This window comes from Topomyia yanbarensis, chromosome 3 (assembly GCF_030247195.1).
Source record: "Topomyia yanbarensis strain Yona2022 chromosome 3, ASM3024719v1, whole genome shotgun sequence".
NCBI classification, from domain to species: Eukaryota; Metazoa; Arthropoda; class Insecta; order Diptera; family Culicidae; genus Topomyia; species Topomyia yanbarensis.
The window spans coordinates 323,051,073-323,075,623 of record NC_080672.1 but is presented as its reverse complement, the minus strand read 5'-3'; the positions used below and the strand labels follow the sequence as shown (position 1 = coordinate 323,075,623).

General features: G+C 37.6%; 2 protein-coding genes across 2 annotated transcripts in view; both read left to right on the top strand.

Annotated features, from left to right (window-relative positions):
• The window catches only part of LOC131690597 (uncharacterized), a 541,241-nt gene that overhangs the window by 82,521 nt on the left and 434,169 nt on the right, over positions 1-24,551 (top strand). The window lies entirely within an intron of this gene.
• LOC131690596 (uncharacterized) lies at positions 1,388-23,401 on the top strand. Its single transcript, XM_058976499.1, has 2 exons — positions 1,388-1,539; positions 17,227-23,401. The coding sequence occupies exon 2, from the start codon at positions 17,238-17,240 to the stop codon at positions 21,879-21,881; it is 4,644 nt and encodes a 1,547-aa protein (XP_058832482.1). The 5' UTR covers positions 1,388-1,539; positions 17,227-17,237; the 3' UTR covers positions 21,882-23,401.

Below are 24,551 nucleotides of genomic sequence, written 5' to 3'. Positions count from 1 at the left end.
GAAACTAGAGAACTGTAACTAGCCGGGCCTCTTGCCATTTTGAGGGTTAAAGACAGCTGAAACTATAGTCCTAATCAAAATTATTTTTAGTTCCATTTAAGTCAGTAAAACTGTTATTCTGGTTTCAATCATAGCAAAATTTAAATTCTAATCCATAAATTATGAAATTTATTAGATATACATTTGATCTAATACGTGCTTTCTAAAATATTTTTCCAATTTTATTCCGAAATCGAGATATGTGTCGACGATAATGCATAAAAATTAATAAATTGTCCCATTAAAGATCATTTATCCTAAAAATGTTAGTTGATCGGATAATCGGTTCAGAAACATTGGAAGGAAATTGAACCGATGCGTGGAATAGTTCCGCTTGGGATTAGTGCAAGCTATAAACACTCATAGTAATAGACTCGCGGATGTAAAAACCACAAAACTGGCAACTAGAAAAATAAGCATGTAAAACTGGCATCACCCAAAAATGTGCAAGCTCAAACGGACTCAACTGTATTCACAGAAAACTTGCATTACCTAGCAGTAGGCAATCTTAAATCTGTGCATCCTACTTTCTCCAACAAAAAACGAAGAGAACCCAAAATAATGAGCTACTCCCCAAAGCCGACTAAACTTCATCCCATTAATTTTGAGTAAAAAAATCATTCCCTCTCCCTTGTTTTCCGGCAGTGAAATAAGTACAGCAAATAAAAATTACCTGCTGGTAGGTAATGAATTTTATGTGTGTTCGATCATCTGTTTTTATCAAAATAATTTTTCAAGTGGTTCAATATATGAATCAATAGAGAAGTTATACGTTTTACACTGAGCAACAAAAAATTGGGAAAAGAAAAAAAATCCAATTTCATCAAAAACACAAAGTTGATGAATGCTTTTTGTGCAGTTATAGTGAACACAATAAACATCTTTCTAAACAACATTGTAAAATACTAATACGAACATGAAAAGTGTAAAATTGTAAAATACTTGTAAAATACTAATACTAACATGAAAAGTGTGAATAACAAAATACATTTTTTTTAATTAAAATCGCAATACTTATTCTGCTTGTTTGCATTGCATGACGTCATGCTCGTTTGGCTCCGGATTTTGACAGTTCGTTTGGCTCGATAAAAGTACCTTCGCTGGTCTATTACTACGAGTGTCTATTGTGCAAGCCTGGTTAAATTCAAATAAATACTTTGCTACAATGAAATGAACGGTTCCGAGCCGGTCACGAAACACTTGCACATCTCTAGGTCAAAGTAAATATGCGAACACTGCTTATCTGAGTTTCTCTGCGCATGCGCAACTCTCAGTTGGCTTATTCGTATCTGTCAGAAAAGAGCCTAGCAATATTTTGACTCTGTTATTTACCTAGTATTGTAGCAATCGTGGAGTCTAGCAGTTAAGGTGTGTGACTTTTAAATCTGTCTTATTTTGGTGCAGTAATCGCACCCAAGTTCGAAAATTGCGGACATTGGTACCACAACATTACCGGTCGAGAAATAGCTGCACAGCTCTCATCGGAGAAAGTACACGTAGGTAAATATTGTGCGAGTCGCGCATTCAATCAGCTGGATTAATTTGTGTTGGTTTTGGAAAAGTGTACAGAAGTATAGATATTTTTGAAACCCAAGTCAAAGAAATTGGAAGTTTTTTTATTCAAAACGTCTCGTGATCGGCTCAAATTGTTTTGAATTTTCGAGTGTTTTCCATGTAAACATGTCCAAAGAACGCTATGGCATTAGAGATTTTAAATTAATATTAATATGTCTATGTATAGCGGCCCTTACACGTTCACTATTTTTGTCAATACTAGAGAGTGTTGACAAAACTATTGAATGTGTAATGGCAACTAAGTTGGATTTACGATGTGCATTTCGAATGGAATTGACGTATTGAAGCAGTATGCTCAATGCTGTGTATTGACAACAGTCTTGACCGTGTAAGGGCCGCTTATAGTGAGAAAAATGCACTTTTTTATTTATCGCCTAATGTGTGGCGCCGGTGCCTGATAAAAAATACCGGTGGCAACCAATGTGGTGACGCTAAGTTGGGTTGCAAGTCTACCTTTGATAGTGTACGTAAGCTTGAGAAGTAAACAATCAGCAAGTTGAAACGAGTGATGTAGAAGTGAGTGTTGTTCCACGGGATGTAATATGAAATTAACCTTAGAACATTGAACTTGCGTTTTCCACCCTAGAACGTTGCACTGGGGTACAAATGTACCCCACGCGTTTAATTGCAATTTTCGCAGGTAAAAATGCAAGCAAAATAAATGTATAATACTAATTTTCTTCGGTTTTTAATTGCAAAAACAGCTGTGTAAGTAAAAGTACGGAATTTATTGAATCAATGATACATAAATTGGTTTGAACAAAAAATAAGTGAAAAAATCGTGGTTTTAACTTTTTTCACAAAAATTACTATAACTTTGTCAATTTTTAACTGTTTTGCAAAAAATTCAAATGATTCTAAAAGCTGAAAGAATGGTCTAGAAACGTAATAAAATGGAATTTCGCCTTTTTTGAAAAAGTATAATTATTTTTAAGAGTGAAAGTTTAAAAAACGGGTTTTGGAAAACACCACGAAATGGGATGGAAATTGAAATGAATAAAATATTTCTGACCAGTAGTACATTGGTAACACGCAACGTTACTGTTGCAGCATTTACCGTGCACAAATTATACTTGTGAGCCATGGTTTTGAAAAACTATAAAAAATAAACAATAAAACAAAAATCAGCAAAAATGAGAACGATTTTTTTATCTACTTCAAAATTAAATTAAATTACTCAAATAAATGATTAAAAACGATTATATAACACTAATTGTTACTTATGTAGTAAAACAACCAGTATTTAAACTGATAAAACGGTCCGGGTCACATTTGCACGGACAGAACAAAACCTGACGAAACACTAACGGCAACCGTACACTGGGGTACAAATGTACCCCACGCCAACTTTGACTCCTGCTCCCACGAATGCTAGGAACTCGAAATTGAAATATGGTTAGGGTCCCAGGTCGATAAATGCCGAATTCTCGTCTTCACACTGCTCCAAAGAAAGCGTGGGGTACATTTGTACCCCAGTACAACGTTCTAGGGTTAAAAACAGTTTATTTTGTTTCTCGGTAAATATGTAGTGCGAGTTAAAACAATTTCTATTAAAAAGAATATAACTTATTAGTTCCCTTATAGATAGGGAAAATAATTTAAGATTAATTTCGCTAATTGTTTACTTTAGGTACTTCTTCTCTTGTAAGCGGAAAACATGTTTTGCCTTTCTCATATAAAGAAAGGCTATGCAATCACTGTAAAAATCGACTTTTTAACCGAGGCCCGGAGGGCCGAGTATCATACACCATTCGATTCAGTTCGTCGAGATCGGCAAATGTCTGTGTGTGTGTATGTATGTGTGTGTGTGTGTATGTGTGTGTGTGTCATTTAAACTCACACAATTTTCTCAGAGATGGCTGAACCGATTTTCACAAACTTAGTTTCATCTGAACGGTATAACGCTCCCATAAGCTGCTATTGAATTTTTAGCTGATCCGACTTCCGGTTCCGGAGTTACGGGTTGAAAAGTGCGGTCACACAGCAAATTCCCATATAAACTGGTACCACCATAATGTTCAAATGATGTAAAACATATTAAAATTGATGTAACATTACTCTAGTTTGCGGGTCTGGATCACTAATGATCAATCAAAGCAGCTTTGACCACATTGGCCACCTATGACGGTTCATGACGCCCTCGGGGAACCCGCCAAGTTCCTAAGCTAATATCACACCCATTCCACAACGAATTCTCTACCGATTTTTACGAACTTAATTTCAAATGAAAGATACAGTAATGCCATTGACTGCTGCTGAATTTCATTCGGTTCTGACTCTTGCTTCCGGAGTTACAGGGGTGTTAGTAAGGATACACTGGAATTTACCATATAAATCGGTACAATCGTAATACCTCAGAGGCTAAAAACTATTGAAATGGTCACCAAATTACTTCTAATCGTAGATCTAGATCACTGATTGCCAATCAAACATTCTTTGAATATATTGTCCACTATCGACGATTTCGGAAGTCCAGAATTCCGGGCATATTCCACAATTAAAGTCACATCGGTGATGACTGAACCGATTTTCTCAAACCAAGTCTCAAATGGAAGGCAAAATATGCAGTTGAGTATTGCGTAGCCGCCCCTTCCCCCCCCCCCTCCCCACCTTGCCCTTACACCTCCCTCCTTCATCACTCCCCTCTTCTTGGATCACCCTCACTCCCAGATTTCCTTCATCCACCCCGTATACCGAAATAAGATGAAGGATTTCTGACGCATCCTCCACACCCACTCTACTACTCACCCCATTCCCTACACGTTCAAACGCATTCCACCAACCTTTGCAAATTATAATCACATGAAGATAACATTGAACTCATGCTTATTAAGCTAATTAAATATTATTCTTTTGCCTTTCTTATATAGAAAGGTTATGCAATTGCTCCAAAAACCGACTTTCTAACCGAGGCCCGGAGGGCCGAGTCTAATATAACATTCGACTCAGTTCGCCGAGATCGCAAAATATCTGTGTGTATGTATGTGTGTATGTATGTATGTGTGTATGTGTATGTGTGTATGTATGTGTGTATGTGCGGATTTGTTAACAAAATGTCCACATCGGTTACTCGGAGATGGCTGAACCGATTTTTACAAACTAAGATTCAAATGAAAGGTATAATATTCCCATAGGTTGCTATTGAATTTCATTTTCAACCGACATCTTGTTCCGAATTACGAGTTGAAGAGTATGGTTACAAAACAAAATTTGTTGATTTTTCCAAATCGGTTTCTCGGAATTTTCTGAACCGATTTTGACAAACTTAATTTTAAATGAAAGGTCCATCAGCTGCTGTTGAATTTTGTGTGGATCCGAGTTCTGGTTCCTGAATTACAGGGTGATACGTACGATCACGCAGCAAATCCCGATTCTAACGAATTCTGCGATGAATGTAAAAAGGTGATTTTTTTTCCAAAATGTAAACACAACTGTTGAATTTGTAGATCTAGGTCCCCAACAGTCATTCAAAGTCTCTTTGGCCACACTGGCCACCATCGACGGATCCGGAAGCATCCAAAGTCAGAATAACGGTTATATTGGTTTCTCGAAAATGGCTAGATTTGCTCAACTTAGTCTCAAATGAAAGGTGTTGCGTCCCCAGAAACTGATATTAAATTCCATCTCCATCCGACTTCCAGCACCGGAGTTACGGGTTGTGGAGGTCGATCACATAGAAAACTCCGATTCAAACCGATACCGCGATGAATGCAAAAAGGTGCTCTTATATATACTTACCAAGTGTAATAAGAATGAAAGACATTTCCATAAAGTTATATTGTACGAACCAGCTATTAAATCATAGTTTGGAGAAATGAGAAAGGCACAATTGCACCTCTAGGTGGATTAAAACAGGTTTTTCTTTTAAAAATTTGCTAGTCTAGTGTTGTAAAATCATAAAAAAGCAACTGTAACCCTGCCTATAAGGAAGCCGAATTACATGACAGGCCATACTCACGCTCCATGTGCTTGGTTAGCCTGTTTAGGATGACTCTCTCTCTCTCTCTCTCTCTCTCTCTCTCTCTCTAACAGTTTCTGACTGCAACAAGTGACATAACATACGCTAAAACACCTCCAGGAGGTTTTCCCGGCAACAGCAGCAACATCAGCTTCTGTCGCTTCCAGTTATCGAATCATCCTGAACATATCCGGGTTCATCTGTACCGCTGTTTTCAGAACCAACTGGTCCTGGGTCGTTCTTCACTTTCATGGCCTACGCCATCTCGATCAACTGTTTGTCGGTAATTTGAACTTCTTCATAATCATCTTCCTCACTGTACGGTGAAAATTGGTTCATGTTGCGGGAAAAACCTTTCGATGATGACCCCCATCTTCCCCGGGCACCTTTCAGGTAGTGCAGCTGGGCTTTTTATCTTTTCCATGACAAGCCTCGTTCGCTTTATGGCAATGCTCCTCAGTGCTGGTTTGCTTGCTCTTGACTGCTTTGTTGAGAGTGGTTCTTGCAGCTCGTTTCCCTCATTTGGTGTCATTACGAGCCCTCCGACTTCTTCTCCATGCTCGGAGGCAACTTATACATAGATCGGTGATCGTTGTATTGCACCAGGCGTCCGCTTGGAGCGAAAAAGGCCGAGGGTAAGGAGTGAATGGTCTGTTCATGCTGAGGCAGGTTTGGTGCAAGGGGTAAACCCAGCCACCCCGAAGCAAGGCAGAAGAGCGAGTGTATAGGCGTATAAGTGGACTGCCTCATGCCAAGATGGGATGGTCGTAGCGTAGTATGTTGGGACTTAGCTATCGATGCCTCATGGCGTGGCAGAGGAGTGAAAGGGTGAGCATCCAATTCAGTCTCACACGGCATGTTAAGGGTGAGCACAAAAGTCAGCCTCACATGGTATGGTAGAGGCTAGCACAAAAGTAAGCCTAGCAAGGAATGAAAAAGGTGAGCACACAAGTCAGCCTCGCATGGTATGTCAGAAGTGGGGCCTAAGAAAAATGTCCCACATGGGATGCCAGGGGGAGTGATAGAGGTATAATAGAGCGGCACGATTGAGAGTGAACCAGGTGATAGGGTGAGCACCCAAGTCAGCTCCCATGGTATGGGTGAGGCGAGCACAAAAGTAAGCCTAGCAAGGAATGAGTAAGGTGAGCACACAAGTCAGCCTCGCAAGGAACGAAAAAGGTGAGCACAAAAGTCAGCCTCATGTGGAGTGTTTGAGAGTGAATCAAGGTGCGATAGAGAGAGCACCCAAGTAAGCCTCATACAGGACGTATGAACGCGTGAGTGAGAGTGGATGAGTACATTAAGTACAGCAATCCCCCCAGAAGTAATACCGAGAGGTAGTTCCTGGGGGGGGAACGATGGCGGAGCCCAATGGAGTTTAGTCGGTATTAATGGCAGCGTCACCATTCGAGCCCGACACGCCCCCAGTACACCCCGTGCGGTAGCTTGGACACCTACCAATAGCACGTGTACTGGGCTAGGACGTAAAGGTCTTCACCATTGTAAAAAAAGCGTCCGCTTCTTGGTTTCCCCATTCCTCGGAATGGTCGCATTGCACGCCCGTGTTAGCACTACTGTTAACTCGTTCGCATTTAGATTAAAGAGGATGCCCTCAAACGTTCTTCGACGGACGCGTCCTTCCGAAAGATCGCTGTTTTCCACCTTGACTCGTTTATATGCCTCCCACGTTATTCAATTTGTGTCCTGAGTCGATAATGGATTCTCGGCTCTTCTTGCGGTAAGTGCTGATGGTACCTTTGTTTGTAAGATCTACATTTAGCTTGATCGCTGATGGCCAGTCAAAGTCACTTTGAATCCAGTATCCATCTCGACGATTTCGTAAGTTCCTGGCTCTTGGAATATTTCAGAATGATAGTCTCTTCGGCTCCCCAGAAAAAGGCCTATTCGATTTTCACAAACTTAGTTTCAAATGAAAGGTTCACTAGCGACTTTGATCTGGTGAAGTTCATACGAATCGCACATATAGTTGCGGAAATACGGTCTGAACACTACGATCGCATGTGAAAGCTTTGAATCTCAAAAGCCTTTCGGCAAATCTCATGAATATTAAATATTGAACTACATATACATTTTCTTTTTCGAAATTATTTTCGAATGCAACAACCGATTCTGCCTCTATCGCCTGTTGTGTTTAAAGTGGAATCGATTCAGAAGTCGGTCTGTATTAGCCTTTTTATGAAACGTTTGTTTGGCTATTCACTGGTGTGTCCTTCCTTCCGCAAACAGTGAAACGACGTGTATTGTTATTTTCGCTTGATGTTAGACCGGATCGACGATTTTACTCGGACGCTGAATCCAGCCGAGAATGCTGAAAACAAAAAATAAGATATATCTCATGGGATGGAAAATTACGAATCAAATCCCGGATGGTTTAAGACGATAGGAGAAAAAGTGCTATCAGACAATGCATAATAGGGTAAAGTGCCTATTTTCACCATACTAAGCAGGGTGCCTCACTAATTTATTAATTTCTCGGCCTACAATCAATGGAATGCGTGAAAATTGACATCAACAGCTTTGCTTCGTTGTTAAGAACCAATATAATAACACAAAAGCGCTGAAAACAGTGAAATTATCGTGTTAGAGCTCAACGAAAACTCGAATCGAAAGCCCCCATTGTTGCGCTACCATTTGACTCAATGCGTTAAAACAAAGATGGCAGACACTGCTCTAACCAAGGGCTTCAAATGGGTAGGTGATAATAGAAACATGGCGAAAATTGACTCATCACCCTATAATAATAAGAGAATTTAATTTCCAAAAAACTACCATAATAGTATTCAATGACGAAAAGCTAAATTCTAAGTAAACCATTGTTATATAAAACGTGACCATTTTGATATCTCTCTCTCTGTTGAAAAGTCATTGTTGGCGCCCTCTATGCGGTAATAGGTGAAATTAAAATTTTGTAACCAAAACATGACTCGTATTGTTAATTAAAATTTTTCTGAGCACTATTGAGCTAAATGTAACCATTATTCCACAAAAATGTATAGTTCGTTAAAAGTTTGATAACTTCTTTTAACAAAGCCGGATTGATTAGCAGTCTTCGACAAAGTTGTACATAATTAAATTATCTTTCTTATTTTCGTTTACAGTGATAATACGAAGCATTCAGTGCCACCTTGCGGTGAAAATCCGAGCTAGTGGGGTTTCTCCATGTAATGTGTCGAATAATCCCACATAAACTTCAGGCACATTGGTCCGGTAGCTAGACTTGTCCGATTTGCTTCAAATTTGGTGCAAAAATTCCTGGTAGGCTAGGAATCGACTATAGGGGTAGGCCGATAGGGGTCATATTTTTCTTGTCACTTAAAAATTCGTGCTATATTGTAAAAGCAGAAACGTCACTGAATCAACCATAGCGCACTGATAATATAAATTCGTAAATATAATGAAATCGATCATACAATACACGAATTCATTCGTCGTTTTCTGCAACGAAGTATTTTCGTGCATTCTAAATAGTAAGTTTCGTTCATTTCATGAACAAGAATGGCCGCTTGGTGAACGAAATCTTTCGTAAATTTTACACTGCACGAATGTTATCGTTGATAACGACATAATTTGTCGTGAATGAAACGAAATGTTTTATTTTAATAAACGTGTATGTATATTACGAACGATTTCGTTGGTCGCACGAATTAATTTCGTTTATCTTAGAAAAGTTTTCGTATTTATTATCCTCTTATTGTTTTCAGTCGATCTTTTGGGATTAATGTTTGACAACATCGATTTTTGTCGTGACTAACGACTTACCTTTCAATATAGGGGCTCCTTTTCAAAATTTCGGAAGAAAAATGATGTAAGATTTTGAACGCTTATATCTTTTGTTGTACTGAATGGATTTAATCAATTTCTTCGGTATTTTGTCGAAAATATTTGTACCAATGTTGTATTAAATTTTGGAATATGTAGGACATTCATTATCAACGGAAAAATAGTGTTTTGAAAAATCTTTCGAAAACGACTCGGAAAAGTGAAAATTTTCAGCCCATCTCGCACAGAGCCGTCAATATGGTGCAGCAACCGAACAATAAAATAATGGAAAGTTTATATATAGGTCTGCTACATGTTTGTTCCCAGGTTATTCGTATTGGGTTGCATGACGAGAGCAGTTGGTGGAGGAAAGCCGGCATATTAGATTTGGTTATGCCATTAGAAGCCGGACGGAAAGGAAAGGCTCATGCACGCCACGAGAACGAGCGAGAAAGCGATAGTAGTGCATATTAGCGAAAGCGTTACGTACATTTTGAACCTTAATAACTCTTCTTCTACTAAACGGATTGTCAATCTTGTTTCATAAATCGGAAGGAAAACGTTCAACGCTTGCTACCGATACGATGTTTGCTATATAAAATTTGTTTAAATAGTCCAAAAACTACTTTAAATGAGAATCAACATTAATGATAAAACCTATAAATAGGGGTGTCGCAGCTTTTCTCAAAGCCAGACGTGTGTAAGACGCAGTGCATAACAGACGTGCGTGGTCGTGAGAAGCTGCATCGGACGACCAATCAAATGATTTTGATTCAAATCGACTACCACCGGAGAGAAGAAAAACGTTTGTGGCGGTGAGAAGGCCAAAAAGTCAAAGGCTAAGAAATGCAGTCACTGAAAAGGCGGTAGTAACTGCCACTAAAAATGCCACCAAAACATCGAAGGCTGCAAAGCGTACTCATTCGGTGTGAGCTGCGAAAGGGGAAAGATCGTATGTATGTACGCAGTAAAAACAATAGTCGGCAAGGTTTGAATTATTTCAAAAGATTCTCGTCTTGTATCAACATAGTTATCTCCAAACCGTCCTTATTAGGACGAATACAAAATGGAAAAGATGGGTTGGTAATGTATATGACATAACAGGGGCGTCGTGACCACACTTCGAAGTTATTTCAAATCTTGCAAAGCATAAATTGACATAATTTCAATTATTGTTCCTATATGAATGAAATGGCAAATTTTTAGGTCAACGCGGCAATAACTTTGCAATTTATAGAACAATTTTATATTTTTAGTTATCATATACAGGGATGGGAATAATCATTCATTCGCATGATTCTTGGCGAATCCGTTCATTGCTTTGACAGCAGCCAGTCGTTTATTCAGGATCCGACTAAAACTCTCCAAAAGAACACAACTGAACGTAGGTAGAGATGAACTGCCGAAGATGTGAGCCAGGTAAAAGAATGACACGTACTATGTTGAATGAAGAAGATCGTGTTCTTCATTCGCGGATTGAATCGGAAGATTGTACTGTAAACATTCACAAGTGAATCAACTTTTAGTTCACAAATGAATGTGACATTGTATTCTCTGGTTGGGTTAGGACTTTATAGTGCAACTGTACACTTTAATCAATGATGAGAAGTAGATTGCACTACAATCCACTTGTAATTTATATTGTGATATGCACGGAATCGTTTTAAGAAGTTTTTTTCCACCAGCACATTGCAAACTACTTACTCAACAATAGGGTTGCCACCTCTGGAGAGGCTTTAACCCGGAGATTTTCACTGATCTGGGGGGGGGGGGGGGGGTGGATTTTGAGTGGAACGAGACAGAAATTGGAATCAAAACGATTGCTAGGCATTTTAGAGCACTTTAATCGCTTTTTATTACCACGTTAAAGTAAAACTGTAAATTTTTCACGCTTGAGGACGGTTTTATCGGTTTAATGTGGTGTAGTATTTCACTTACCTGACTAAGTGCCAAGAATACAAAAGCACCAGCTACTCTCACTGTGGAGGTCGAACGAGCATTGCTCTCCTCCACAACTAACAGAAGAAGGAGAGCAAAGGAGGCAGAGCTGCGACATCACACTATGTGGTGTCGGTTATTCGTCACCAACAAATTTTAATTTCGCAGCAAAGGGGCAAAACTCACCTCCCTAGCCCAGTTAAGGATCGCTGCTGGAGTAGCAACAACACCGCAAGAACTCGTTTGATGTTGACCTAGTCAGTTGGATTAGAACAAATCTGCCAGACCTTAGTGCAGCTGGTGATAAGCACCACTAAGAGTGAAATGATTTGGTAAAATTGCAGTAAAATAACTTTTGACGTAGGACTACGTCTTTGTTTTCGATACAGGGGTGCACGTTGCAAATTCTACCAAAATGGTATGTAACGAAAAGTGGTCCAATTTTAAACGCATATAATTCAGCCATCTCACGATAAATTTTCAATTTTTTTGCACTTATCGTCCCGAAATACTTCTAAGAATAGATTCCAATAGATAAACCCAAAGATTTTTGATATCATGGCATTAAAAATTTAAATAATGAACAACCTAGTCAAAATATCGCGCATTTACACACAGAAGATAGCGCTTCCTTAGTCCAGCACGACAGATTTGTGTACCTAGCGCGCTACGCTGCTATGAATGACGTCATCATCGACTATTTAAACGGACGGATTTCGCCAGTGCAGCTCAGTTGCCTGTTGAGCGGCAGACGAAGCAGGTCACTGCGTTGGGTGTTTTCAAAGCCAGTGTAGCTGAGTTAGAAGTCCGTTACACTGCCTGTGGAGGTACGCTACCCAGTGAATGCGACTGTGCTTGCCGTTCAAACACTAAGCTATCTTTTGTGTTGTGCTCGTTTCCAGCACACTTTTATGTACACAAAATAGTTTGTACATGCGAGCTCCGTTTGCAAACACGGTTAACATAGAGTCGTGGTATTAGTTGTCTCTTTCGCTCTAACCATCATCATCAGCGTTGATTCATTTTGCTTTGTGCGCTTGGGTTTAACGTTTGAGTCGAATGTGTAGGTAGTTAGATCTAATTTGTTACTAAATTGCACAACGAAAGTTTATTATTTACGTTCGATCAATTCATTTCCCCTTCACGTGATTCATTTCCTCTCAGCGTATAGTATTTTGATTCTACTAATAGGTACATACTATAAAGCCTATTTATGAATGAATAGGGGAGAGAGGGTAACAATGAAACACATTTTTTCTACAATTTAATTTTGATGATAATACATGTTATTTGTGTAATCAAAAGTGATACATAGTGCCACTATGTTGTTAACTAATACATATATTTTTCCAGCTGGTAAAATTCACGGGAAATAACATTTTTTGGATAATAAACAGTTGGTGGTAAAATGTATCAGTGTGCCCCATGGGTAGGAACTATGAAACACGATGTCATCTATAGTGAAATATTCTACATACTTATAAATTTTATTCTTTTGTTTTGACGAAGAATGATCCTAACGCTTTGAATTAATGTTATATTGAGGCGAAAATCGTTTGTTTACGAAAGAATCCACTATATCATCGCGTAACATCGAACCACCATATATGCATATTAGCTGCAATCCTGAAATAAGAGACAATTTCTACAAAATTTGGCCAAATTTACTAATTTTGCACTATATGAGTAGTATTTAGTGTGGAAAATCGGAACCCATTGACATTTTGAGACAGACCACAAAAACAAACAAAAATCACTATTCCCCATACGCCATCGTTTCACATTTACCCAATGGGTCTATTCATAAAAATTGTGAAATCACACAGAACCATGAGTAGTTACCAAAAAACTTTGTTCGCGGCAAATGTTGAGCATAAAATTTGCTATAAATAGCAAGAGACTAAACATTTATTCAATGAATGGTAATTCATAAAGATGGAATAATGTTTATCATTGCAAATTTACTCTGGCTATCACAATACAAACAAATATCCATTAAAAGAGATAGAGTTAGCAGATCTCTTCCAAAATATAGCAACACGTGTAAAGAATTAGAAATTGTGAAATATGAGGGAATTAGACGATTGCGATCATGCATTGTGATTTTATTGCGAATGTTTCATAGTTCCTGCTGATCCACTGTTACCCTCTCTCCCCTACACTGCCATAGTTTATATATATATATATATATATATATATATATATATATATATATATATATATATATATATATATATATATATATATATATATATATATATATATATATATATATATATATATATATATATATATATATATATATATATATATATATATATATATATATATATATATATATATATATATATATATATATATATATATATATATATATATATATATATATATATATATATATATATATATATATATATATATATATATATATATATATATATATATATATATATATATATATATATATATATATATATATATATATATATATAGTTTCGATATATGATTAAGACCACTGCATTCGCTATATTTGTATGCGTACTTTAGGAAAGTTACAATAATGGCAAAATATAACTAGACCAAGCATTCTGGTCTATACATATTGTCTAAAATTTGATTTTTCTTCACTGGTCCGGGTTTTTTACCACACACAATCGAAAAGTTTTTACAAGCTAATCTTATGCCATGAAGATTTAGTTCCAGATATTAGTTCGGTTACAGTTTTCTGTCTTCTTTCTTCAGATCTTCTTAAATATGTTCAATCGGATTCGATCACCTACTACAAATGAAATGACCTGATAACCAAGAAGGTTTGGTTCAATGTGTAATACTCGATGTTGATTGGTTGTGATTAAACCATACGTAAGAAATATATTTGATTTATTATTACTATAAATGTACCAAGAAAATAAATATTTTACATTAAGTAGTATAGTCCTACGTCTACAGCTCGTGCAACCCCATAGGGCTGCCCCTTGTAGTTTTTTACACCATTTTGAGCGACTTAGTGGAATGTAACATTTCAATTGTAGCACATAGCGAAATATTACTTTCCGTCGCGCATATGGCTTACCGGACGAGCAGCCGCTGGTCCCCTAAGACGATTTCGCTAGATTTTCAGTGCAGCGTGCACTAGCGCGACTTCCGGAAGGTTAATTTGTAGTAAATTTTATTTGTTTTTCATTTTCATTGCTTTCACAAAGCAATTAGCAGTATTTGGTGAATTCTTCGCCACCTTAAAACGAAGGGTTAGTAGGGGAAAATAAATCTGAACCAGAGTAATAGTTTATTTAGACTTTTTAAATATTTTGTAAAGAATCAATTAATTCCAAAAAATGGAGACCCGGAGATCGCTCCCGAAAACCGGAGTCTCCGGGTCAAACCCGGAGGGGTGGCAACCCTACTCAACAATAAGAGATCACCAAGTGAAAATTTCACAGGTCTATAAACAAAAACGACAATTTTTTTTTATTAGAACGATCCGGTGAATGTTTTGAAATAAATCTTTGTGAATGAAAGAATGCATTCATTTGCGATCCTTTCTGCTTTCATTTAAAACACTACGTATGCGATGGAGAATGAATCATAGCCGGGTGCTGTCACTTTTTTTTTTCAGTTTTGTGTTTTGCTTCTCACTTTCGTATGAACGCGTAACTCTGCACAAGAAGGGTTGCCGAGATCGGGTTTCACAGTAAGAGCATGTTGGTGGATGATTTCAAATTGATCGTTTCGTGAGATGATTTTTCCCATGCCTGATCATATAATAACTGTCATCTCTTCCAAACAACTTAACCCTCTGCTGCCAATCCCGTGGTTTTGCGGGGTTAAGGAGAATCATTGTCAAATGTCCAATACACGATTTTATTTTGTTACCTCCACTAAAACCACTTCAAAACACTCCCACCTGTCATACAAGCACATTGTCTGCTTGTTGAAATCATGAAATTATTTTTTTACTGAATAGATTAACGAACGGGAACCCCAGGAAAATTTCGTTGAGGCCGGTGAATCGAACTTAATGCGTAAAATTTAGCCATTTGAAAGAGATACAAGCAGAATTTGAAGAATATGATCATCGCGGTTATGTCCCGGACATTACCCGCCCCTAGTTTTTCGCTAAGCGTGATTCATTTCTGTACGCTAGGAAAAAGATTCCGATGGTTGTTTCGAGAGATTTTAACATTGATATTTCAAAGCAAGAAAAAATGAAATTTGTTAATTTCATGAATGAATGTCTCAACGAGCTTAGAATCCCCTATCAACGCAGACGCCAACAACAATGATTCTTTTCAGAACCACCATAATTATTATAAAGAATAACTTGAAACATTCCCACAGACTTCATTGAGTATCATTCGATTTGAATTACAAGTCAAACGAGTAGTCACGACACTCCGGTTATGTCCTAGACATTACCCATCCATCTTTTTTTTTATTTAAAAAAAGCGATGTGGCCAAATCGATTTTACTGTGGTACGAAGAAATGGCCGCTTGATGAACGAAAAATTTCGTGAATTTTACTTATTTAGGTTACATTGCACGAATGTAATAGTTAATAACGACATTATTTTGCGTGAACGAAACGAAATGTTTCGTGTATTTTAATAAACGTTTATGTATATTACAAACGATTTCGTTTGTCGCATTCGATGTTTTAGGATCAATGTTTGACAGCACCGATTTTTTAATAATTAAAAAGATCGATCTGGCAAATTCGATGTGTGAAGAAATGGACGCTTGATGAACAAAAGTTTTAGTAACTTTTACTTATCAAGTGTACATGGCACGAATGTTATCGTTGATAACGACATTATTCTTCGTGAATGAAATGAAATCATTCGTTTATTTCAATAAATGTTTGTGTATATTACGAACGACTTCGTTGGTCGCACGAGTTCATTTCGTTCATCTTAGAAAAGTTTTCGTATTTATTATCTTCTTGTTTTTTCATTTGATCTTTTGGGATCGATGTTTGACAACACCGATTTTTTTTAGTTAAAAAGCAGATCTGGCAAAATCGATTTTATTGTGATATGAAGAAATGGTCGCTTGATGAACGAAAGTTTTCGTGAATTTTACTTATTTAGTGTACATTGCACGAATGCTGTCGTTGAAAACGACATTAATTTTCGTGAATGAAACGAAATGTTTTGTTTATTTTAATAAACGTCTATGTATATTACGAACAATCTCGCTGGTCGCACGAATTCATTTCGTTCATCTAAGAGAAGTTTTCGTATTCATGGCATATTCTTTTACATTGCTCCGGCAGAGAAAAACTCAAAATTATTCATGCAGAACCATCGAGCGATGGCTCAACTGCCCTGGATTCTGGATCAAGTAGAAGCGGAAGAGGTTTAGAAAATCTTCCTGAAACCGGTGGACACGGATACGGCTACTAAATAGCCAGATCGAGACCGTCGTGAACATCAACAATTATCTGACGTATAGCAACAATGACTCCATATTCTACCTCTATTGAAGCTCTGTTGACGTTGACGGTTCGACGAATGCGGCTCTTAAATATTATAAAGATATTCGTATATAGCATCGAACAACTCGTTTGCCGAACGAAGCTGTTTCGTAATAAGCCAACGAAAGTCGTTTCGTGGTTTTCACGAAACACACGTAATAAAAAATAAATGTGTTTCAATAGAACTACTAACGATTCATTATATGTACGAAAAATTCGTATATTTTATGAAAATTATCTGTACGAAACTAATGCATAGCGATTTACGAATATATTCTATCAGTGCGGCAGTGAAATAGTTTCTGCTTAATCATTTTAAATATCTCAATCTAAGTTACTGTCCCTGCATCACCATGATCCGGTTGGATTATTATGCCGATCACAAAACATACATCAAATCAAAACATAAACTTATACAATAGAAACATTACTTAACATTAATTATGATTTCATTATATTTTAGCTTCACTCAAAATGGATTTCCCAGAAGATTCAACTCATGACGCCGTTAGAGTAAAATCCGTTCCAAAACATGAAATCACAGAGATAGTGGAAAAAATGAACACTGTTGAAATATCCTGCTGCTCTGCCAGAAACAATGGTTCAGAAGGTAACGTTAACACCGAAGTAACTGCTGATGTGATCGAAGAATCGCAGGTCGAATTAGAGCGGAACTTGGCAGGAAGATGTGATCAGTTGTCCAAAAAATCAAATGAAGAAACTGGTTCAACCGAGGCGAACAATTCCAAAACAACCCGTGAGGCACAGCCATGCAGGGACAGGACACTCTCTGATAGAATTAAATTTAAAAAATCTGGCAAACATCGACCTATTAAGCCGCAAATCAGTGAAAATTTACCGGTTCAAGTTCGAAAAGAAACACTTCGTCAACAAGGTATTTTTCGAGACAAAAATGAATACATTAAAATGAAGGCCCCACTTACCAAAAGCATTGATCAGCTACATATTTCGGCTCGTTTAAACTATGAAAACATGGATATTAAACTGCATAACGAAGGGTGTCTAATGACAGCTGATTACAATTTTGTGGCGCAGGTTATTATCGCACAATACCAGCAGTTGGCTGTATCAGAAAACTTCAATCAGGCGAAAAAAATCCTGCTTAACGAACTACAAATCGTCCGTGTACTGGTCGATGATTTAACTGCCCGAAGGAATAGGTTACATGAAATACTTTTCTGTAAGATGAAAGATGTTATAGCAAAGTCACCAACAGATTGTGTAAAATTGTTTCGAATGGTATCAACATTGGATGAACGCAAACACTTGAATGATTTCGTCTTATGTGATAAGATTGGTCAAAGCCAGTTTGAGTCAAATGATTTAACGCAGATCGCTAAAGAGTTGGGATCTATTTTACCTGTAATATCGAAGAGGAATAAATCATTATCACGCTTCAACTTTCAGTCCAAAATTCTATGGCAAGAAGTTCGCGATAATTTAGTTCAGCTACGTGATGAAGCAGTAGAAAGCCATCGGCGTATTGTACTGGACAGAGCACCGAAATATTTACTAGATGGACTGAGCGATGTCGACCAAGCACACATCATGTTAATCCAGAAGGAAGACGTAAAACTATTTGCCGATATGGCAAGTGTTCTGAATGAGAAGGTTTTTCAGCAACCTTTGCAGACGTTGGCTCATCGTTGGGTACAACGTGTAAAAACAGTCAACGATGCAACGGGGCCATTGACGAACCAAATCTATTATTTCTTGTGCAAAAGCTTAGATGAGTTGATTGCTACTATTAGTGAAATGTCGAATATGCCCGTAACTGAATTACTCATTAGTAAAGCTAGCGGTTGGAATCCAGCCCGCAGGATACGTTGGCCAACTCAGAATTCTCTGACGAAGTGCCTGGAGAAAGAGTATTACTTCATATTTAAACTTCTGAATCACTTCGATTTAGGAACGAAGAGTGTAAGGACTTCTTTTCTATACAACATGAAATTGTTCAAAAATCCGATAGCACCGTCTGTATTGCACAGTGCCTTGGGACAGTTAAAACGATGGGTTAGTCCGTACCACACAACACTTAATGATCTGAGCATCGCCGAAGACTTCTACGTGTGGTACTGCTTATTAGATGACGTACTTCACCATAGCCTACAAGCAAGCGGACCATTAGTACTTGATTACTTTGAGACGGTCGTTCAGGGTTACACCTGTCTTGTTCTTAAAACTTGCCAAGATCAACTTGAAACAATACGTGTAATGACCCACAACATAGCACGATTTATCGTTCAGACCGCGCCGTTCGTCACTCATTCAGACAGTAGCTACTTAGACAAGCAGATCCTGCAAAAACAACTTCAATTGGTAAATTTTAACGCAACTTTGTCAAACAATTTTCGTGACTTGTTTGATGTATTCAACCTATTTTGGCAAAATAAGATCGAAATTGTTGCCAAAATACCATCTAAAATCAATCTGCCGGATATAGCACAGGTTCGGAACAGTTTATTGGAAATTATGTTACTAGCTTCAGATAAAAAAGTCCACGCTTCAGAAATGATTACATTTTATCGAACGTATAACGATTTTATAGTTGATTTGAACGATATATCGTTTGATTGGCTATTAAAAGATATTCCTGGCGTGGATATGCAAAGCCTGATAACTTTAAAACTGATAGTACAGATCCCGAATAAATGGAAGGATACCTCCAACAGGACGTATATGGTTTCAGAAGCAGAAAAGTTCACCAAGTTTATGCCTATTTTTCACGCAAATACTCCGCTCCCGAAGCATTATGTGCTGGAAATAATTACTCATTTGCTAACGTACATCCGCCAGCAGTTGGATAAAAAGAAATGGATAACCGGCGAGATTCTGTCTGAGCTCGATCAAATTAAATCTTGCAACGAGCTCATATTTGCTGTGCGAAACTCATTGCTTTACCTGAAGGAACAGGAGGATTATATATCCTTTGAGCAGTTTTTCACAGCAAGCGTCAACCCATTTACAAGTGTGGTAGGTAAGAGCTTATCGAGTAGCGACTTCTCCAACCGCATTTATTTGATCAAAGAATCGTTCTGGTACATCCGAAAACAAAACGAAATGGATATTGATCAAGCATTGGACCTCTACCAGAAATTAAACTTGGGGAATGAAACCGAACTGCTTCGCGAAACCTATCAGCTTTACCTCGGTGAATACCAGAAATACATGCAATTACACACGAACACAGCGGAGTACAGTGCTAGGGCGCAACTGGTTGCCAACGAAGTCAAACAATGTGTTCAAACCAACCATTTCAAATGTTGGAACAGACAGTTTAAGCAGGAAAACTTACCGAAAGTTCTGGCAGGACTTGCAGCTGTGTGGTCTATCCTGGTATCCAAGGATGTTTCTAGCACAGGACAATATCTCAGTCCCCATTGTATCCAGATTTTGTGCATTCTGCGACTGCTTAGCGTAGATCGATCATCAAACGGAATCGTCAAACATCTGGCGCAAGTTCTAACGGGACAAGGGAAATCACTGGTGCTGGCTTTGACCGCTGCACTGTTGGCCCTTACTGGGCATAATGTTCGAATTGTGTGCTACAACGAATATTTGGTGACAAGAGATAAACAGGACTTCAAACAGTTTTTATGTGTTTTTAGTATTAGAGATGATATTGTTTATAGTACATTTGATGATATGGCAAACCATACTATACAACCTAAGGTCTCTGGAATACGAACTAGCTTACAGACGCTGGTTGTAAACTTGATAATGAACGACAACATAACCCGGTATCGAAAGTTCGATTCTGAGAAATTGGATAATTCAGTTCTATTGATTGACGAAGTGGACGTTTTCTTCACGGAGGATTTTTATGGCACAACGTACAATGCTGGAGCCAATGTTATATTACCAGGTTTGGATAAAATTCAGGAACAAATATGGATTTCCGCCAAGGACCCTTCTTCTTCTTCAGCAATGATAGAGCAGCAAATAAAAAATTACATAGAATCTCCCAGATTCGTTGAAGGTGCGAATCTGAAAAAAATTCTTGGCAAAACTAAAGGTTTCTACTTGCTGGAGCACGTAAATAAAGACAATTCGCAAAAGTTTTTTACAAATCAAACATTGTTTAACGATCACCTGAAAAGAATGATAGACTGTGCCATAGCCGTTTGCCAAAAACCAGCCTCATACTGGATAGACTACAAACTAAGTACCGATGGAAAGATGCTTCGTAAACATCGCGAAGAATATGGGCGATGGCGTTGCTCTTACTACAACACCTTCAACTATTTTCGATTGAAGCAAACCGATTTCGTTACCGTAATAGACGGACATTCAAATTATGGCTATTTGAATATATCTAGCGGATCAATATCTTACGCAATGATTCCCCAGAACTACCCGCTAATAATAGGTGTTTCTGGAACGTTGACCAACCTTAACCAGTACGAACGAAAATCCATCCAGGAGCTGTACAGCATCCACGAACTGACAGCGATGCCAACCTTCTTCGGCTGCTCAAATCTTCAGTTCGACCAAGTGGCAAACTTCGATTGGCATCGCAATGAGATGGACTGGATGAATCGGATTTTCAGTCGCGCCAATGCGGTTCTCGCTGCGAAACGGTCAGTTCTGGTCTTTTTCGAAACCGACATCATTTTGAACAGATTTCTCTCCCAGTACACGGGACTATTTGACCGTTTGAATGTGCTGACGGAGAATACCGAGGACGCGTTGAAGCATCAGTTCATCAATGAGGCAGGTGTGGTCAAAACTATCACACTGGCCACTCGTGGCATGGGACGTGGGGTGGATTACAAGTCGAGCGTGGCCGTCGAGAAGAATGGAGGAGTTCATGTTATTCAAACATTCTTCTCGCTGGATGTCAAAGAAGAGACACAAATTAAAGGACGAACTGCCAGGAAGGATAACAGAGGAAGCTACGAGTTGATAATCTGCTCAAGTCATTTGCAAAAGGGTGAACTTTGTGATGATACGTACGGTATTTGCTACAGCAGTTTAGATTCATCGAGGGATCGCGTGGCGCTCCAAAAGAATCAGGTTATTTCGAATAATATCGAAAAAGCTAAAACTATCCATGAGAATACGATGCTTTACATGAAATCTTTTTTTATGTCATAATATAAATGAAAACCAAATTTGATTACCTGTTTTTTATTCAGTCTATTTATTTGATACGGAAGGATGCGTTAGTTTGAAAGTGCCAATGGACTAAGGCCCGATTTATTCACCCTCGCTTAACGCTTAAACCAGGTTTAATCGCATCGGTAAACCTGGTTTAAAAGTTAAGCAAGGGTGAAGAAATCGGCCCTAAGAGAAACAATTGTGTGACTTTTAAGGAGGAGGGGTAAGGTTTACCGAATAAACCTAAATAAATAGATAAGTTACATTAAAAACGCTTTTAATCCACCTAACAGTGTGATGAGACATTTCTTATAACTCTTATTACTCTCTTCGGATATTGTATCGTTTGAGAACATTTAGATCTTGATGCTTCGCGATGTTTTTGATAACACATACTACATGGGATAGTGGCAGGACTCAGAGAATCGCTCAAATCAGCATAGGACAACATCAGTGCTAGAAATCTCAAACCAAATCAATGGGAAAGCGAAAAATGGCCCATAAAATAGACATACCAACGAATTATTGTTAATGCTCTGTAAATAAAATATCTAAATTGTGGTGGGAAAACTGAATTTTCCTAAAGGGGTTATATATTGTACTGAGCCAAAAAATTCGATTTTTTTTTGAATCGATTTGAAGTTTATACTTTACTCAAATTTCCAACGCGACTGAGAACTAAGAAATCAACGCTTTTTCTGGAAAACTACTAGCAGTGACACCATTCAAAGAAAATCAACAGTGAATATTTCCAGTATTTTATATTCTAGATTGCATGATTCAGTGATCGAAACCCAAAACTTCATAAAGTATTTGAAATTATTAAATTAAAATTTGTTTTTGCTATTGAAATTGACAAAATTATAGTATCGCCCCTTTGGCGATTGTTTACATTTTCGGTCCCACCTATCAGCATTGAAGTATCGCCCTTACGTTTTTTACAATAACTACAGTTTTACACCACCGATTTCGTCCGGGTTTTTTCAATAGCGATCATTGTTACTATTTACAGCTGGTATCAGCTTGATAATCCTAAAAAATATGAAAAAACAGTTTCGCCTCTAAACTGCTAGCAAAAAAAGTATCGCCCTGATTGTTTGCATGGAGCGTGGAGGGCGAAACTTTAAATAAACAAACAAAAATACAGTTTCGCCCGTTGTATTTTTTGCTGTAGTTTAAGAAAGCAAAATCGTAGAATCCAATTTTTTAGGTAAATTTATTGCGTTTCAAAGCCCTCATTCGCATGTATGAAAAAAAAAAAAACCTTATGTTTATATTTGTAAGTATCGCCCTTTTCACAAAAAAGCGTTGAAATGGAATCGCAGATCCTGATATCACGCTATCTCTGAAGTGCATGCGTGCATAGTTCCAAATTTTACTTCGACTTCGACTTCGACTTTTTCTAAAGGTGACTTCCCAGTAGTATCCTTGATTTGAATTATTATCGCTAATCCTAATGCCAAAGAACAAATAAAAACCTCTCGAAAACGAACCATTTGGGAAAATCATCATCATTACTGGAATTTTCATTTTCACGAAACTTTTCGATAACCTTCCGTCACTTGCGTTAATGCACTGGGTGCACAGTGCTCTGAAAACCTAGCGAAATCGTCTTAGGGCACCAGCGGGTCCAATTCAGAGCTATCTGCGCGGCGAGTTAAATCTGTAAAGAATACTAAAAATTAATTTCTCTTCCATCATTTTCAGTTCAGCAATTCGAGAGATCGTGCTCACCGCAAGCCATGAAAAATAGACTACGTTGTGAAGCGATGGTCACTATTTATTAAAAAATCACGGTTAAATAAAAAATTAAACTATTAAAAAATTTCAAATAGTTTTTAATTTTCACAAACTTATTAGGAAAAATTGTTTAATAAGCTTTCGTAATATTGTGTAGGAAAATAGCTGAAAATTTCAGTATTTTCTCTATCTGCAAGATATAAACCCGTATACCAATTAATTGGTATACGAATTGGAATAGGTTCGCCAAATTTTGGAAGAAGTCTATAAAATAACCCCTTGAAAGCTACCTAAAAATTGTTGTAGTTCGATGCAATAAAAAAATCCCCAAAAATGAAATGTACCTATTAATGTGAAATAATACATACAATAAAGAATAATACATACAATAAAGACCCATTTTTATCTATCTCATGGTGTATTTTAGGCTGATAAAATGGGGCCATTGACTAAATCGGGCAATTTTTTTCTTTATAATAAACTGAAGCTTTTAAAATATTCTTCCCGTCCCTTGATGTAGTCTGATAACTATTTCTGATTATGATGAACTTTTTATTTTTACATATTTCCATCTTCATGATAAGGAAAACATGCACAAGAAAGGATTTACTCCAATTCAGTCTTGTTCGTCTGCTAGAGCCCATCAAACATATGTTCATATTTGGCTGATAAAATCGGGGTTTCAATGTATTATAATAGATATTCAGCATTCGAAGAAGTTTCTTGTGAACGAGTGTAGAACGACTATGTTTCTACTTGCTTGCCAGAAATTCGGTTTGGTGAAAATCGATCATACTGTCCAAACGGCATAATTCCGAAACCGTAATTTTTGAAGTTTTAAAATTATGCAGAATTAATTTTTCAGAAAAAATTAACAGAGTTCGTGTTGTCTTTAGCGAATTTGTTGAGACTTTATTATAATCATGA